Source organism: Cyrtonyx montezumae, unplaced genomic scaffold, assembly GCF_038088225.1.
Source record: "Cyrtonyx montezumae isolate F1298 unplaced genomic scaffold, pur_monq_1.0 scaffold_3, whole genome shotgun sequence".
In the NCBI taxonomy this organism is placed as follows: Eukaryota; Metazoa; Chordata; class Aves; order Galliformes; family Odontophoridae; genus Cyrtonyx; species Cyrtonyx montezumae.
In genome coordinates, this window is record NW_027072034.1 from 27,065,295 (window position 1) to 27,081,452 (window position 16,158).

At 36.9% G+C, this 16,158-nt stretch overlaps 1 protein-coding gene across 1 annotated transcript; it reads left to right on the forward strand.

Moving 5' to 3' along the window:
* Positions 1-2,826: 2,826 nt before the first annotated feature.
* Positions 2,827-14,414, forward strand: TNFSF13B (TNF superfamily member 13b). Its single transcript, XM_065740975.1, has 6 exons — positions 2,827-3,517; positions 3,597-3,702; positions 11,235-11,291; positions 11,610-11,722; positions 11,818-11,968; positions 13,677-14,414. Exons 1-6 carry the CDS (start codon positions 3,191-3,193, stop codon positions 13,787-13,789), a joined length of 867 nt encoding a protein of 288 aa, XP_065597047.1. The 5' UTR covers positions 2,827-3,190; the 3' UTR covers positions 13,790-14,414.
* Positions 14,415-16,158: the final 1,744 nt, after the last annotated feature.

A 16,158-nucleotide genomic window follows, 5' to 3' on the forward strand; every position in this document is an offset into this window, starting at 1 on the left:
CATGAATCAGTCATAATGTGCATGTAGAATAGACCATATTTTCAGAATAGCATTATTTTAAAGGCTTAATCCTATTTACTTCCAGTATTATACGGCCAGTACTAGACTACTGCAATTCAATGCAGTGGTATTTAATTTTCTGGAGATACTTTGGAAGAAAATGCTTTGAACTGAGCTTGAGGTGGCCACTTGTTGCCATAAGGTTTTACTGCATGCATTCATAGCACAGTGTGTGCATCCTGAGCCAAAAGAGTTAACATGGCACAAACTTTTGCAGAGGAGCTTTCAAGAACGACAGGCACTAGAAACTGGCTGCTAACCACAGAGTGAATGCCCTTTCTATAAATTAATTCTGATGTGCATGGTCATTCTGGATTTTCATTCTGAACCATCTTCACTGCGAAGTTTTGGCAATGTAGGTTAGTTAAAGCACAGTAATGACTGCCTCTTATTTTAGCACAGTATTTTGCTCCAGTATATATATCCAAATGCTCCACTTCTGTTTCAACAAGGAAATCCTATTGAAAGCTCATGTTCAGATCCCAATGTCAGGCCTAACCTGAGCACCCTGCTTTAGTCATACCATAGCTTAAGGAGCTGAAAAAACTGCTCTTCTGTTAACCTTACTGGCATTGCTTCAAGGCAAGTGTGAGGCCTGCTGTGTTGCACTGACAAGGCCCAGCCCCAAGGCACCACCTGCCCATGAGATTCACAAGCTACACCCTGCAGCCAGCATGCTCGTTTGTTTTCTAAACTAAACTTTCTGAGACATTGTTTTGATGCCTTTTGTGGTCTAATTTACTGAAGCTTCACTTCACTGTGATAAAATGTTAAGTTGTACAACTATGTAAATATATAGGCAGTTTGTGCTTTTTTTCCCCTCACGACTGATTTCTCAGTGTCATTATTTATTGTTCCACTGCATTTCTGTCATGGCAAAATTCATCAACAATTGTATTTTCCTTCTAATCACTTAAATGCTTGTGAAACTGTAAAACAGCATGCCATCAAAACCAGACTGATCCCTTTGATACTTGAACAGAAACACCTGTTGAATCAAGAATTTGCTATGTGTGGGTTGCTCTGATTTTCCTCCTCTTCCCTTTGAAGTTTTCATCTGTCAGAACGATGAGCAAGCCAAAGCCAGATGTCTTACAGGAGACCTCTGTGTCACTGCAATTATTTTGCCCAAATAGCGAACCCATTTAAAGATGTGGGAGATGGAAACAGTCTGTTTTCTGTAGAAGTAATGAGATTGATGCTAATTACAGATCCATCAGCTATTTTCTTGTATGTTAATGACCACAGAGACCACACTGGCCAATTGTTTCCCAGTATTCCTGGATAGGAAGTTATGAATTTCATTTCCTCACTTTGTTTCATTTGCTTATATAGCATGCCTTTTCTGGCTATCATATTATTTTGAAACACAGAATAGTAACATTCTGATGTCTGTTGATACTTCAAGGCACATCTGTTTAGTTCTAATCACTGCTTATTGTGTGCCAAAAACCTACCATAATACATCGTAAATTTCCTTTAAAATGCAGTCCCACCTTAGTTGCACCTTAGCCTTGTAAACAGATACAGGCAGGTTATGGTATTGGTATGGTATTCTGCTCTCGTTCCACTATATGCTAGTTTCCATATCACTTTTCAAGGTACATAGATGCCTTCTAGAAGTGTGTGGTATCTATTTATTTTTTTTCTCTGCTTTTAGGAAAAGAATATCTATGCAGGACATTGAGTAGTTGTTAGAGGTGGCAAAGCAAGGAAAAGAATACCTTGGACTGCAATGGGAGGTGATAAAGCCTTTAATTACACCAATTTCCCAGAGAAGAAACAGATTTGGGAGGGACTACATAATTTTTTTACTTTATTTCTGCTCCATCTTTCTCCTTCTCAACAGTATCGGCTTGATCTGAACTGTTCTGACAGATCAGAAGATACAATTCACTTGCACAGTATTTGAACAGACCTGTAAAAGCTCTCTCTTTCTCATGCAGTTAAAGTTTACTTATGTGGCCAAAAATTACAGTTTGCAGTGGGGGCTGAACTGTTGGTTTTAGTCCTAATTGTGATTCTTTTCATCTTTCTCATTTTTTCTGGTGCAGATCACTGAAACCCTTCATGAAGAATTTATTTATTTATTTTTCTGAGAAGCCAATACAAAAAGCAGACACATGTTTGGGAAATTGTAGTAGAAGAGAAGAATTCCTGATTCAGGGGCATAAGATGGAAGGATCAGTAAAATCTTACAAAAAGATTAACTGAGGCCAGGCACAAAGGATTCACCTGAAAAACTTTCCCTTTTCAAAATTCTCTAAACGTTATTTTTCTTCTACACCCATCTGTTTTCTTTCTTCCTGTTCTTCTTTTCCCTCTCTTATTCCTTCCCATTTTCTAGGTCTCCTCTCCCTCACTCTGTGTCCTCATTTGCATCAATGCAGGTCCTTGAATTCTACAGTGGAGTCTCATTTATCAGATGAGCTTGATTAGAAGTCATCCCTTTCCATGTGCATAATGAATTGAACTGCAGTCTCTGCCACTTCATGCACTTGAGAGACCAGTAATTTGTTATTCATACCTGGGAATATTTTTCACCACTGTGATTAGGAAAACCCCCCAAAATGATATTTCAATAGGTTGCTACTTCCATAGGCTTACAGTCACTTCAGATATATAATGTATATATATATTATATACATATATGCATATATTTACAGGCATGCATAATGACATATGTTTATCTCTTTTAAGTAGCACTCAGAGATATGCTGCAAAGAAACCTTATGTTGTTTCTGCACTTGTAGATAAGGTTTTAAATACCCATGGTACTGGTCGTGTCTAAATTTAAAGATAATGGGAAATGGTGAAAGCGAGTTGCCACAAAAATAAATAGCTGAAAATGAAAGGAGGAAGGCAGACTGAGCAAGAGCTCATCGGCAAGCACTCATTGCCAGAATGCAGCACAGAAAGGAGAAAACTAAACGGAGACTGAATCAGATGTTCACTCTGTACATTAGGTTTAATGGTTGTATCAACGGCTTCATATGACAGGAAATGATCTGGGCGTTTTGTTCACTTATTCTGGATGCCCTTAGTTTCACAGAGCAACGGGTAACATGGATTGCACCTCGGAAGGGGACAGCTGAACTCTCCGTCTGGCTTTAGTGAGGAAAGAACAGCGATGAAATCCGTGGACTGTGTGCACGTCATCCAGCAGAAGGATACCGCCTCCTCTCCCTCTGGCCCCCCCGGTGCTGCTTCAGGCACCACGGGACTTTTTTCTGTCACATTCCTGTGGCTTGCAATGCTCCTGTCCTCTTGCCTTGCAGCAGCGTCTCTTTACCATGCTATCACCCTGAAAACAGAGCTAGAAGCTCTGCGCAGTGAGCTGATCTACAGGGTCCGGGCAAGGTCTCCGCTAGAGCAGCCACCTGTGGTCCCTGGTGACAAGAAAGCAGGTGTCCCTGTTTCTTCCTTCCTGCAAGTGTCTGCAGCTGGCGCCAGGCAGGTAAGCGTGCGTGATGGCTGCAGGGCATGAACTCGCAGGAGATGGGCTTCTCGCACTGACTGCTGTCTGTCCCTGCTAGGAGAACAGGCTGCCTGGTCCTAGCCCAGCTGAAAGTTTCCAAAAGGAAATCCGGGATGGGAGCAGAAACAGGGGCAGAAGGTCTGTTGTCCACACAGAAGAAACAGGTAAATAGCACTGGGCAGAGTGGGATGGGATGCTGAAGCTGATTGCTTTCTGAAGCAAGAAGCAACGCTTGCCTCCTGTCTCCTCCTCTAAGCTAAGTACTGCTCCCAAAGCTTATTAGAACTATAAAATTATAAATACAGTTATTATTAATTGATGCTCTGAACGGCATTTTCTAATCTTATTACCATACTGTTTAAGGTACCAGATATTCCTGCCGACTGTGCGTTGAAGTTTGGACATTGGTTCCCAGTTCTTGTCACTCAAGTATTTCTCAGTGATCAACAGTAGTGTTGAGTATGGGGACTTGAACTTTTTCATGTTGGCAGTTGCTTGATTCTAAATCCATCATTCTCAGATCAGGGTAATGCTTAACTTGTTTCTCTCTGGTGAATATTAAAAAAAGGAAAGCTATTATTAACAATTGTAACGTCATTTTTCTGGGAAAACATACTCATCCTAAAAGAGAGAAGTAGCAACAAAGCTCCTTGACTTTAGGGAAGTAGGAGCTTTCAAAGAGAAATGCTTGCTTATACCTGTCTGAAAAGACATACTACAAAGAATTCAGAAGATTAGCATTATCTCTGCATAAAACCATCTATTAATATAAATAGAAAAACTAATAAAGGCATGCCCATTCAATAAGGTTAATACTGTGGCATTTTTCAAAGGTGCTGTAGCAAATACTGAATACTATGCTCTATAAAACATCTCTGATGTGCATTATAATGTTGATATATTTAATGGGATACAATTGTTTTCTTCAGGAATACAATTCCTACTTTTTTTTTTTTTGTCTTTCCAATACATTGATGGATGATAAAATGAAATGCTAAATCAGTTCAGTCTCCTTAGATACTTTCAGATTGCTTTGTCTGATGGAAGCTGATATCTTGAATTACTGATTAAGGTAAAATGAAATAATTTGTAACTAAAGACTTAATCAGAGTTTGCTTAAAATGTATTTTTGATTATTTAATGTGAAATGTATTTCAGACAGGATTCAGAGAGCTAACTGAAATCTAAGTTCTATTGCACTATCACTCAATTTACCTCCAAGTCTCTCAACAGAGAATATTCAATTAGGAAATGACCCCAAATCCATAGGCTTAAATTGAGTTTATTCTATTTTGTTTATTTATGTTATATTATTTATGTTGATAATCGTTGGTTCGGAGTTTTGGTTAAGAGTGATTTCACAAATAAGGCTGAAGATGAGATTACTTCAATCATTTTTTCTTGAAGATTATTTTTAACTGAGGTAGTCACAGAACTTCCCTGCTCTCCCCACCGTAATGTTTTCCAGATAAAAGCTAGTGATCTTTTAAACCTAAATCACAACTACCACCAAATATAAGGAGACTTGTCTTCTTTTAAATTAGTGTTACAGGCATCAGCGCTCTGCAAGTTAATCAGTTCCCTTCACAGTAGTTTTAATCTTTATTCTTACTGCTATTTGAGAGTGCTTGGGGAGAGGAGAGTTTTGTGTTCCTCAGCTGTGCTTCTGGCTGGCTTAAAATTATTCTCCCCAGGCAGTCACCTCTGAATATATCCATATATCTTTCTTCATCTGAGCTTCTAATTAAGCTTTCAAATTAAGGTATATGGATAACATCACAGAATGTGAACATTTATTTGAAAGGAAAACCCATATAGACTGATATACTACAAAACTGTTTACTTACACAATTATCTTACTTTGTATATAAACAGAAGAAAAAGAATCATATTACAAATCTTACACTTACATGTGTCCACAAATCATAGTTTAAATTAAAATGACAATTGAACAAAAATAGATCCAATGCAATGCTGTTCTTCTGTGTTTTTATAGGCTAGATGTTAGTCTGTGTTCATGCATGAAAGTATTAGTCATTAGTATTTGTACATTTTGTGTCTTGAGAAAATTTCCAACACAAGTGTGTTGAAGAAATAGGATTTGAGTATCAGTTACAAATAGAACTACAGAGTTAGCAGCCAGAACAAGAGTTTTTGATACAATGAGTGAGAGATAATGGAGGGTTTTATTATTATGTGGACAGATAGATCATCTAACCACTTCTAGCAGATGTCATGTCAAGACAGTTAGGAAACGAGATACATTTTTGTCTTTTTCTAAATTTTGCCTGTAGAGGAAAGCTGAAATAGAAACCCCTCCTTGTTATCCTTGTCACAGTTACTGTCTGCCTTGACAGTATGCTGCTCTCTGAGATATTTGAGTTCTTCAGTCCAGGATCAAGGTACAGAACTCATTACACAAGGCAGCTCAGAACAGGAAGTTTAATTCATACACTCTCTAGGTGCCTTGTTCTGATCATCACTGTGTCTTCTGACTCCCATGGTCAGCTAGGAAAGTGAGCATCAAATCTTCTGTAAACTCAAATTCAGGAAAAAGTTCTCATTTGATCAGATCACGGCACCTGTGGCTGTTTATTTCAATATATTGAGGTTATCCATCTCAAACAGTATGATTTGTGTATATGGAAGAAACCCAAAGTCCACATAGCAATGAAACAGGATAACCCAGCATTGTAACTTGGCACTTTTTCACTAGCAGTTCTCAAGTTCTTCTATGTCAATTGCATTAACACAAAACAACTAATATCATAAAAGCATAGAGTGTAAGTTGTGAGAAGGCATCACCTTTGCCATTGTTCTTGGTACAACTGCCTTATTGTCAAGCTGGTATATTTCCATCCACAGAGTGGTACATTCTCTGATGCAAACTAGTTTGACTCGCTGTGTTGTTTTATAGAATCATGGTATCACAGAATTATTTAGGTTGGAAAGGACCTGAAAGCCACCTAGTTCCAAACCCCTGCCATTGACAGGGACATTTCCCACCAGATCAGGCTGCCCAGAGCCCTATCTAACCCAGCCTTGAACACCTCCAGCGAGACGACAGGTCTCCATGAGAGAGATGGCATGAACTTTTACAAGTGGAACTTGATTTCAGAGATCTTGAAGTCAGAAAAGCTAGCATTTTCTTTCTAAAAGAAGAAGTCTAAAAAAATGTACATGAAATTCCCTCACCGAATACTCAAATTACTTCTTATTTTACTGTTCCAAGAGGGGAAATACAAGAGTTCTCTCTCTTCATTTTTTAATACGTGTATTTTTAAAAGCTTACTTCTTGAAAGATGTTATTCTTTTTAGTTTCTGCTGACAACAGGCTAACTCTAAAGGAAGTATGCCCTTCAGTGTGAAAGGGTAGAAAATGACTTTAATCAGAGCTTGCAATTTTACTTGAAGGATTCCACTTACTGAATGAATGAATGAATGAATGAATGAATGAGTGTTTTGTATGCAGACTACTGTGCAATCTAAAATAAACAGAATATTTTTTTAAATAACATCCTAATTTATGCTGTGTAATAGAAATCTATATAAACTGTTCTTAAATGTTAGTAAATTATTCCTCATTACATTGATTCTAACCTGTTATTGGTGATTCCATTAAGATCAAAATAATGCTACCAGTACTTCAAAGACATTTGTTAGATCTAGGTCATATCTGTTACTTTGACCAAGCAATTTTTATGCAGGGATTGGTTTAATCCATAATAAATGACACATAAAAACACTGTAACAAAAAAATCAACAAATAAAATAGTCTGTAAACCTGCACAAGCAAAAAGAAAAGGAAGATATCTAATGATAAGAAATGAATAACCTAAGGAAAGGTGCACATCATCCAAGAACATGCATATCATTTATAAATTAAATTATCTACTATATAACATGTTTCAGGAAGTCTACAGAGAACAAATCATGACCAAAGTTGGAACCTAACCAAGCAGGTCTGTTTTTTAAAGTTCAGGGTTTTTTTTAATTATTTTTTGTTTCAGCAAAAAATGAGATAGATTTCTCAGGCCTCAGATACTGAAGCTTAAAAATTTATGTGCAAGTTTGCATATAACAAACTTGCAGTTTTCTCTGGATGAAGTTAGATTTCAAACTATTAAAAAGGTTACAGAAGTTAAATGATACAAAAACTTGCATTGGAGGGGGGATTTGTCCTTACAGATAGGTCTTAAATTATGCAGAAAGCTGAGTTCTTATCCTTCTACAGAAGCTGGCTGTTTGATTGGTTTTTTTTTTTTCAAAGTTGTGGTTACATTGCTCAAATGGTGGAGAACATATTCCTTCATGTGCTAGCTGTGGTTTATAAGGGCATCTGAAAGCACTAATTTCTTCAGAATTGGTCGTTTAGTTCATGGAAGAAGATTCTGAAATGTTCTTCTCCCACCCACACACCACAGCACAGTTTACATCACAAGAAAAAAATTCTCATCAAAGCAAAACTTGTGTCTGAAATCAGAAGAGGTCAGGGCACTCTGACCTCATATTGTTCTAGGTACACATTGTTTTGTACAGTGAGTCTTCTCAGTGATGTTCACTTTAGATATTTTTATACATTTTTACAAAGCATGTTATTAATTATGTATTCTACTTACATTATTAACTATCCCAAAATACTCCAGACTACAAAACTGATGTTCAGGTTTAATCTACATTGAACTGAGGCCTTTCAGTTCGAGCTTTTTATTTACTCAGCTCTGTAGTGATAGTAAATATTCAAGTCATGTTTGATCATGTGTGTATTTTTTATATTGTACTTCAGGTAAGATTTGAGTCTTTCTAGGAATGGAATTCTTAACATTTCTTAACAACATCAGTATTTTTACTGAAAATTCCTATTACTTTACCCAGAAAATAAACTTTTTATATCCATTCCTTTTGTTTAATAAGTGGTAAACTTGTTTGGTTTGAATTTGTTTCAATGAACTATTTAACATTAAGCACATGTATAGTTCCACTGAGGTCAAAGAGAAGTATTTGTCTCTGTGATTGGAAATAGTTATGTGTTAGTAGTGGCTTCCAAGCAATTGTTTTTAAAGCATATTGGTGATCAATCCCCCAAACAGTTTTTTAGGATATTACTTTTCCTTGTTGTGGCTTTAGATAAAATGGTCGCTGTGCTGATTTCTGTTTTCTTTACTGTCATGAATGACATTTCTGTACCTGTATTTCTTCCTGATGAGCAAATTTACTTTATTCTTTTGAGCTTTGAAGACTGTGGAATACGTATACACTAACAGAAAAGATGGCTATGTGGGGAAGTATATGTAGATTTGGGATCATACAATATCCTGAGTAGAAGGAGACCCACAAAGGTCACAGAGTTCAACTCTTGGCTCCACACAGGACCACCCAATATTCACACCCTGTGTCAGAGAGCACTGTCCAAATGCTCCTTGAACTCCATCAGCTCAGGCTTTGCCCAGTGCCCTGTGCAGCCCATTCCATGCCCACCACCCTCTGCTGCAGAACTTTTCCCTAACCCACAGTTGCACCTCTCCTGACAGCTCCATGCCATTCCCTCAAATCCTGTCGCTGTCACCAGAGAGAAGACATCAGATACGTGCAGAAAGCAGCAGAATTGTTAAGTGTTTTAAAATACATGAAAACGTTCTCAGACCATATTGAACTTGCTGATTTCAATTAGTGCGTGGCAGTTTTCAGGAAAGATGACTAGTATTTCAGTGCTGCAATGAAACAAACACAAATCTAGATAACAAATCTAGTTTACTCTCTTGTTTGGTTAGTGGAAATTCCAGTGGCAACACTGATGAGTTCCCTTGAAAACAGGAATGAAAATTTTGATTTGGATTGCTGAAATAAGTAAGTAAGGAACCTACATATTACCTTCACTAAGAACGCGCTTCGTTCCAAAGAGGAGTAAATGAATACCTTGTGAAATAAATGCTTGATGTGCTTTGTTGTGCAATTACAGGAAATGATATTTTGTATTTGATTGGAAGTTTCTCTTTCAGAACATTTTGTTACAGTTGAGATTTAAAAACTTAATGAAGTATAAGACTTTGTTGTTGTTGTTGTTTATTTAGTTTCCTTTTCCTTGGCAAAAGGCAATGAATCCCTGGAGGCATTCAAGGCAAGGCTGGATGTGGCTCTGGGCAGCCTGGTCTAGTGGTTGGCAACCCTGTCCACAGCAAAGGAGGGTTGAAACGAAATGATCTTTAAGGTCATTTTCAACCCAGGTGATTCTATGATTCAAGAATTTAGATACCTTTAAATTATTGTTTTGAAAATCCACAGGTTTTTTGTCATCTTATAGGAAGTACTGACTGACTTCCAGAATGGGAGTTTGCAGGACAGTGCTCCTGTTAATGACAGTAGGGTTCAGTTTGAGTTATTTGGTTCTTGAGGCTTTGAAGCATTCCCACACTTGAATTTTTTCCTACATTCTGTCAGTGCCAGTGATGTGCTTTTCAGCACCTAGCCCTACTCTGGTATTTGCTGATAACCCCCTTGAAAGAAGACTGCTTTCTTCTCCAACCCTGACTTCCATGCAGTGCAGTGAGAGGTGGGCACAGATGGTCACATGGTTTGGCATAGCAATGCCACTGACTGGTATAGAAATGTGATCTTGTGGAGTAAGGCACTGCCCTTTATAGCAAGCATGTCTGATCCTGGCCCATAGCATTTTTACTTGGAGAAAGAAAAAGGCAAGCAAAAATGGAGATTCAGCAATCTAAGGCAGAATTTTCTTCTTTTAAATTACTTCTGATTTCTGAAGAGTGTAGTAAATGTAACAACTTGCATTCTGGCCTTCAGAATACCCCTGCAAGTAGATGTTTTCAAGGAAATCTACTCTATCCACTTGTCTTTTATCCTATTCACTTACAGAGGTGGTTAGCAGATTTATTTAAAATAAATAAATAAATAAAAGATCGTTGTATCACTTTGGAGTTTTTGTTTCAAAATACCACAGTATTTTTTATCAGATCAAGCTCCTATTTACTCTTTAGCATCTTCAGCCTCTACAGTTTTGAGTAATGCATCATTTTTTGTCACATACAAAGTTATTTGTTATGTGTGCATTTATTTACTACCATTCATTTCTGTACTTTCTCTCTTAGTGTTCAGGATGAAAGAATGTAGTTTCCTGAAAAAATACACTGAAAGTACATCTACATATATTTGCTATTTTTGAAATTACTCTGTAGCCAATATATATCATTAACCTTTCACAGAATCCGTGACAGGAAACTAATTTAAGTAATATAGTAAATATCATTAGCAAATCTGGTATCTGTCTTAGCTGGCAGGGTTGGATTTTTTTTAATTTTTTTTTTTGAGCTTTTGCAAAGAAAATTAATGGAGCTAATTGATCTGATGGTTCCTACCTCATTTGACTTACTGCTGCATTTGCAAACTGTATTAGGACCAAAGATTAAAACAAGCAAATATAATTTATGTTGCTATCTGAGGCTCATGCTTATTTGCATGTTCTCTGAAAGAAGTACACAGTGCAGTATAAATTTTATTCTGGCATGTCTGAGTAAGATCTACCTTGACATCAATAGAAAGATTCTGTTTTCAAATTGCCATTGAGAGTGAGATTCTTTTTTTCTCATATTCTTCCTTTTTTTATTATTATTATTATTTTTTTACGTAGTTCAAAAGTTTACTGTATTCTACAAATGATTTGTATGCTTTCACTTTGCAGTGCTGCAGGCCTGCCTGCAATTGATTGCTGACAGCAAAAGTGATATCCAACAGAAAGGTAGGAATATATTCTATGGCTGATAGCTCACTTTTCCATGTTTTAGCTCTTTCCCATATTTTAGCAAGCTTCAAATCAGTAAATGTGTTATCTGGCCTGATTTAGAACTAAAATAATAAAATATAATAATGCAGTCTCTGCATCTGGACAGTTCTTGCAAATATCCTCTTTTAAGGGGGAAATCCAGTGAATGAGACTGGAAGTCGTAACTAAAAGTCAGCTTTATTAGCTTATGGCAGATGAAAACTAGGGAAGTGAATTTGTGGGTTGGTGTTTTGTTTTGTTTTCTGATTACTCCAAAATTCTTGTTTCTTTTAGATGATTCAAGCATTGTCCCTTGGCTTCTGAGCTTTAAGCGTGGAACAGCTCTGGAAGAACAGGGAAATAAAATAGTAATCAAAGAAACAGGATATTTTTTTATATATGGCCAGGTAAGAAAGCTCAATTCACTCCAGGATCTGGCTTTTAAAGGATTTTTAATGTCTCCATACAATACATTTGAAGTCTGTACTCCTTCATCCTGTAGGTTTTATATACTGATACAACATTTGCGATGGGACATCTAATACAGAGGAAGAAAGCCCACGTGTTTGGTGATGATCTCAGCTTGGTGACATTATTCCGTTGTATCCAAAATATGCCACAGTCTTACCCGAACAATTCTTGCTATACTGCTGGTAAACATCTCAATTTTTCTCTTTGCTGTTTGCAAATAAACTGTATTAAACAAAATCTGTAGCGGTGGGTGATTAAAGATTGTGGGAGTTATAAAGAAAACGAACCTCATTCACAGAGCCAGTCAATTGCAAAACTGCAGAATACTTTTGAAAAGTATGGCTTTATATAAAGCCTCAGCAGTTGGACTTTCTGCATCTAATTGCATGATCTCAGCAATTCCCCTCTCTCCATTAACCTTATAAAATGGTTGAATACTTTGGTGCTTTTACAGTTAATTGCCTGAAGCAGACAAAAGGACTAGGCACTGTCCTAGAAGAATACTGAGCTTAACTTAGGTGTTGAATTCTTCATTTGACTGTGCCAGTAGAATATTTAGGAGCTGTGTACTGCTTCAATATATCACACTTGAATTTTAGCCACCCAATTTTTACACACCTTGCTGTGGGCTTTTCAAGAATGTTCACTATCAGCTTAGATCTCTACTCCTAATAATGACTACTACAGTTTTATTATTTGGATAGATGAAAAAGAGTTTATTTCTATAATGAGATTTTTGACTACACTAATCAGAAACACCACAAAATAAGACCCACTACAATATTTAATGCAAGTCCAGTAAGCTCAGTGCTTAATATTTATGTATTTTCCTGCTGTAGCATTTCAGGAATTACTGTCTAGGCCTATCAAATCATGTTCAGTAGCTCTTATCTGTCTGCCTTTCTTCTTTCCTCGTGGACTTGGGGATTTTCAGCTTTGCTATTTTCTATTTAGGTCTCTGAATAAAAGCCATCTTTTTTTTCAGTGTCTTGTGTAAAAAGTGGGTGACATTCAGTAACAGGCAGCTGGATGGCACTGAACAAATGGGACTGGGAAGGAATTATTTTGTTTTCCCTCACAGAAATTGAGGCTGTCCAAACTTCATGTCCCTCAATCTACATATTTGGACATCACAACTACTTTCAGTTTCATGTATCTTTTTTTCCCACCCTTGTATTATGCTCCCCGCCACTGTTTCTTAACTAGAATCTCTACTCCCTCATGCCACTTCACAATTCCTGCTTTCCAGAATCCCACCACTTGCTTTCACCTGGAAAAAAAACTTCTCTGCAGCATCTCATGTTGTTGAGTGTGTTGCTGCAGAAGTCACTTCTGCTCTCAGTTTAGTGAATGCAATATGAAAGCTAGGTGCTTTCATCTGTCACATCAGCTGTTGTGTGGCTTGAAGGAAATAGACTTCTGTGTTCCACAGTTACAGTGGGTCACCTGATGTCTGCTAACTTCACTTGTCTGGTAAAGCTGATGAAATCTCCTCCATAATTGTGGGAACAGTGGTCTAGGACCAGCAGTGCCCAGTGCTGACCTTGGCTGTCACATCACCATGAGATGCGCAATCTGGGTGCACTGCAGTTATGTGATTTTTTTATTATTTTATTTTTTATTTTTTGCATTTTTTGCTTAAGTTAACTGTGACATGCTGAGCACAGAATGGAATTGCAAAGGAAAGTAAGGTGGATCCAGCTCCACAGAGGCTGTTAAGTGTGAGATTTCAGTGGTCTGAACTTTGTGCCTAAAGACAAAACAAGCACTTGTTACAAGTAATGAGTCATGTTTAGATTTTTTTTAAGATATGCCATGACATTTTGAACAACTTTTATGAAAATGATGTCTGTGAAATATTAACTAAAAATATTCCAAATCTTTTGTCAGGCATTGCAAAATTAGAAGAAGGGGATGAACTTCAACTTACAATACCACGAAGAAGAGCTAAAATATCTTTGGATGGAGATGGTACTTTTTTTGGTGCAGTTAGACTCCTCTGAAGCCCTTTATTTCTGTTATTGTGCTTAGTGCAATTTTCTTCTTCTTCCAATGCATTTGTCAAAGAAAAAAAGAAATTGAATTCTACTGTAACTGCCAATTCATTCTCTCTCCTTCCACCATCAGTTCTTGAAACCTATTCTTTGGTCTAATAAGAAAACCCAAAACAGGAAGTAGACCAGACATACTTGTGAGATAAAAACGTCATGTGATTACCAGAAAGAAGATTTGTATTACACAGTGGGAGACTCTAAACAACAGTTATAAGGACATGATTTTTTGGTTTCGATATAATTTCTGTGAAGCAAACCAAAGACAAAGTTGACCACAAAGTATAGCATGAACAGGACCATTCTGTTTTTATCCAGAAATGGAAAGCTAAAACACAAGTGCATCTTACTTTGCTTTTTTTCACCAAGGAAAACACAAACCCAAAGTAAAAAAAAAAAAAAAGCATTAAGTACAGGGAAGGGTAATGAGACAGTATATTCCTCATCACGAAATAGTGGTGTCAGCTAGTTTCTGTTTATTTTTGTTGTTTGTTTCTTAGCTTGACACAGAGATTTGTTTTGGGAAGGAAAGAAGTCTAAAAGAACAGGATAATAAAGCGAACTCATCTGATAAGTATGTAGAACGGTACTCACTGCCTTGCTTCTACCCTGGGGACAAAAAGACATTACCAAAATCTATTAGTATTTACTAATTAAGATGAGTTTTACTGGAAATAAGATGGATAAGATGCGTTGACAGCCCAATCTTCAGGGAATATGAGTATACATATATGTAAACAAGGCGGGCATAGAAATAAACTCAATGAAATTAGGCACAGTATAATAGGCCAAAGTGGATTTCTGACTTCATAGTTTCTGCACTCATATGTATATGTATGTGTGTGTGTTCTCTGTATATAAATATATATATGCAGTATATATATACATATATATATATGATAGTATCTACACACATGTATGAGCCTTTAGCGCTTAGGTATAGTATCCTATCTTTTTTTGGACAGCCTATCCAATGGAAATATTGCTGCATATATATTTCTTGTATTTGTCTTGCTTTGCTATTATCCATGCTAAGGAATACTGTAAAAATAAAAATCCAACAAATATGGTACCAGCCATATAACCAATAAAATACATTTATTTCCCACAGATCTGGCCTCAATTGCTAGGATAGATATAGATATTTCTGTGCAGTTTTGAATAAGAGAAGGCCCTGGGGAGACCTGGTAGTGGCCTTTCAGCCTATAAAGGGAGGCTATAAGGAAGAAGGAGACAGACTCTCTAGTACATTCTGTGGTGATAGGAGAAGGGGAAATGGTTTCAAACAAAAAGAGGGAAGATTTAGACTGGATATAAGAAAGGTTTTTTACAGTAAGGGTGGGGAAGCACTGCAACAGGTTGCCCAATAATGTGATGGATGCCCCATCCTTAGAGACATTCAAGATCAAGCTAGAAGGGGCTCTGGGCAACTTCATCGAGCAGTAGGTGTTTCTGTTCATTGCAGGGAGTTGGACTAGAGAACCTTTAAAGAACTCTTCCAGCTCAACATTCCAAAAGTGGACCTGTAGAAGGACAGATTTTTTTTTTCTTCCCTTTTATCTGTTTGCTTTATTCAGATGATGAGATTTGCTTCTTTCCCCATCCAGAAATCCATATACTGCATCTGATAGGGTGGTTCAAACCTTATAGGAGCTACAGTGATGAAAATGAAAATGTTGAATGCTTATACCATCGATGGTGGAGAAATATGAATGTGATACTGAAATAGGTAAAATAATAAGAGTTGCAGTACTGAACTGTGCTTCATTAGAAAATGTATGTTTAGAGATTGAGAATTTTGTCATAAAATCTAATTAGTAAAGATGCTTTGTATATTGCAGTATCCTTGCTTGTTTTTATAAATAGCACTGACCAATTTGATTGAATTCATATGGTGATAGAAAATAAATAAAACAGATTTGAAGCTAGGAGTTGTGGACTGTGGTGAACTAATGAAAGAATTAATTCAACTCCTCTCTGTTACAAAAAAGACATTTCAGCAATGAGGGTACATGCACTGGGTTACCATACTGGGATTTTTGTGAGGCCTAAGTTTTCAAACTGTATGGAAAACTTCTGTACACAAATAAATTAAAATATCTGTGCTTTATTTATGTATCCTGAAGGTAAAACTGAATTTTTTTATTATTTTGTAACTGCAATGCTAGGTTTACAAGGAAGAGGTCTGAAATCCTCTACTGGAGTCCTCAAATCAGATGAAGTTTTTATGATGCTGCATGTAAATAAAGCAGTTATTAGCATGCACCATGCTGACTCTTATTACTGAAGTATGTTGAAGAGGTGCACAGAATCCTGAATCA

Coding starts and splice junctions, on each gene's coding strand:
- TNFSF13B (XM_065740975.1), top strand. CDS start 3,191: ATGAAATCCGTGGACTGTGTGCACGTCATCCAGCAGAAGGATACCGCC. Junction 3,518..3,596: donor CTGCAGCTGGCGCCAGGCAG/GTAAGCGTGCGT, acceptor TGTCCCTGCTAG/GAGAACAGGCTGCCTGGTCC. Junction 3,703..11,234: donor TGTCCACACAGAAGAAACAG/GTAAATAGCACT, acceptor TTCACTTTGCAG/TGCTGCAGGCCTGCCTGCAA.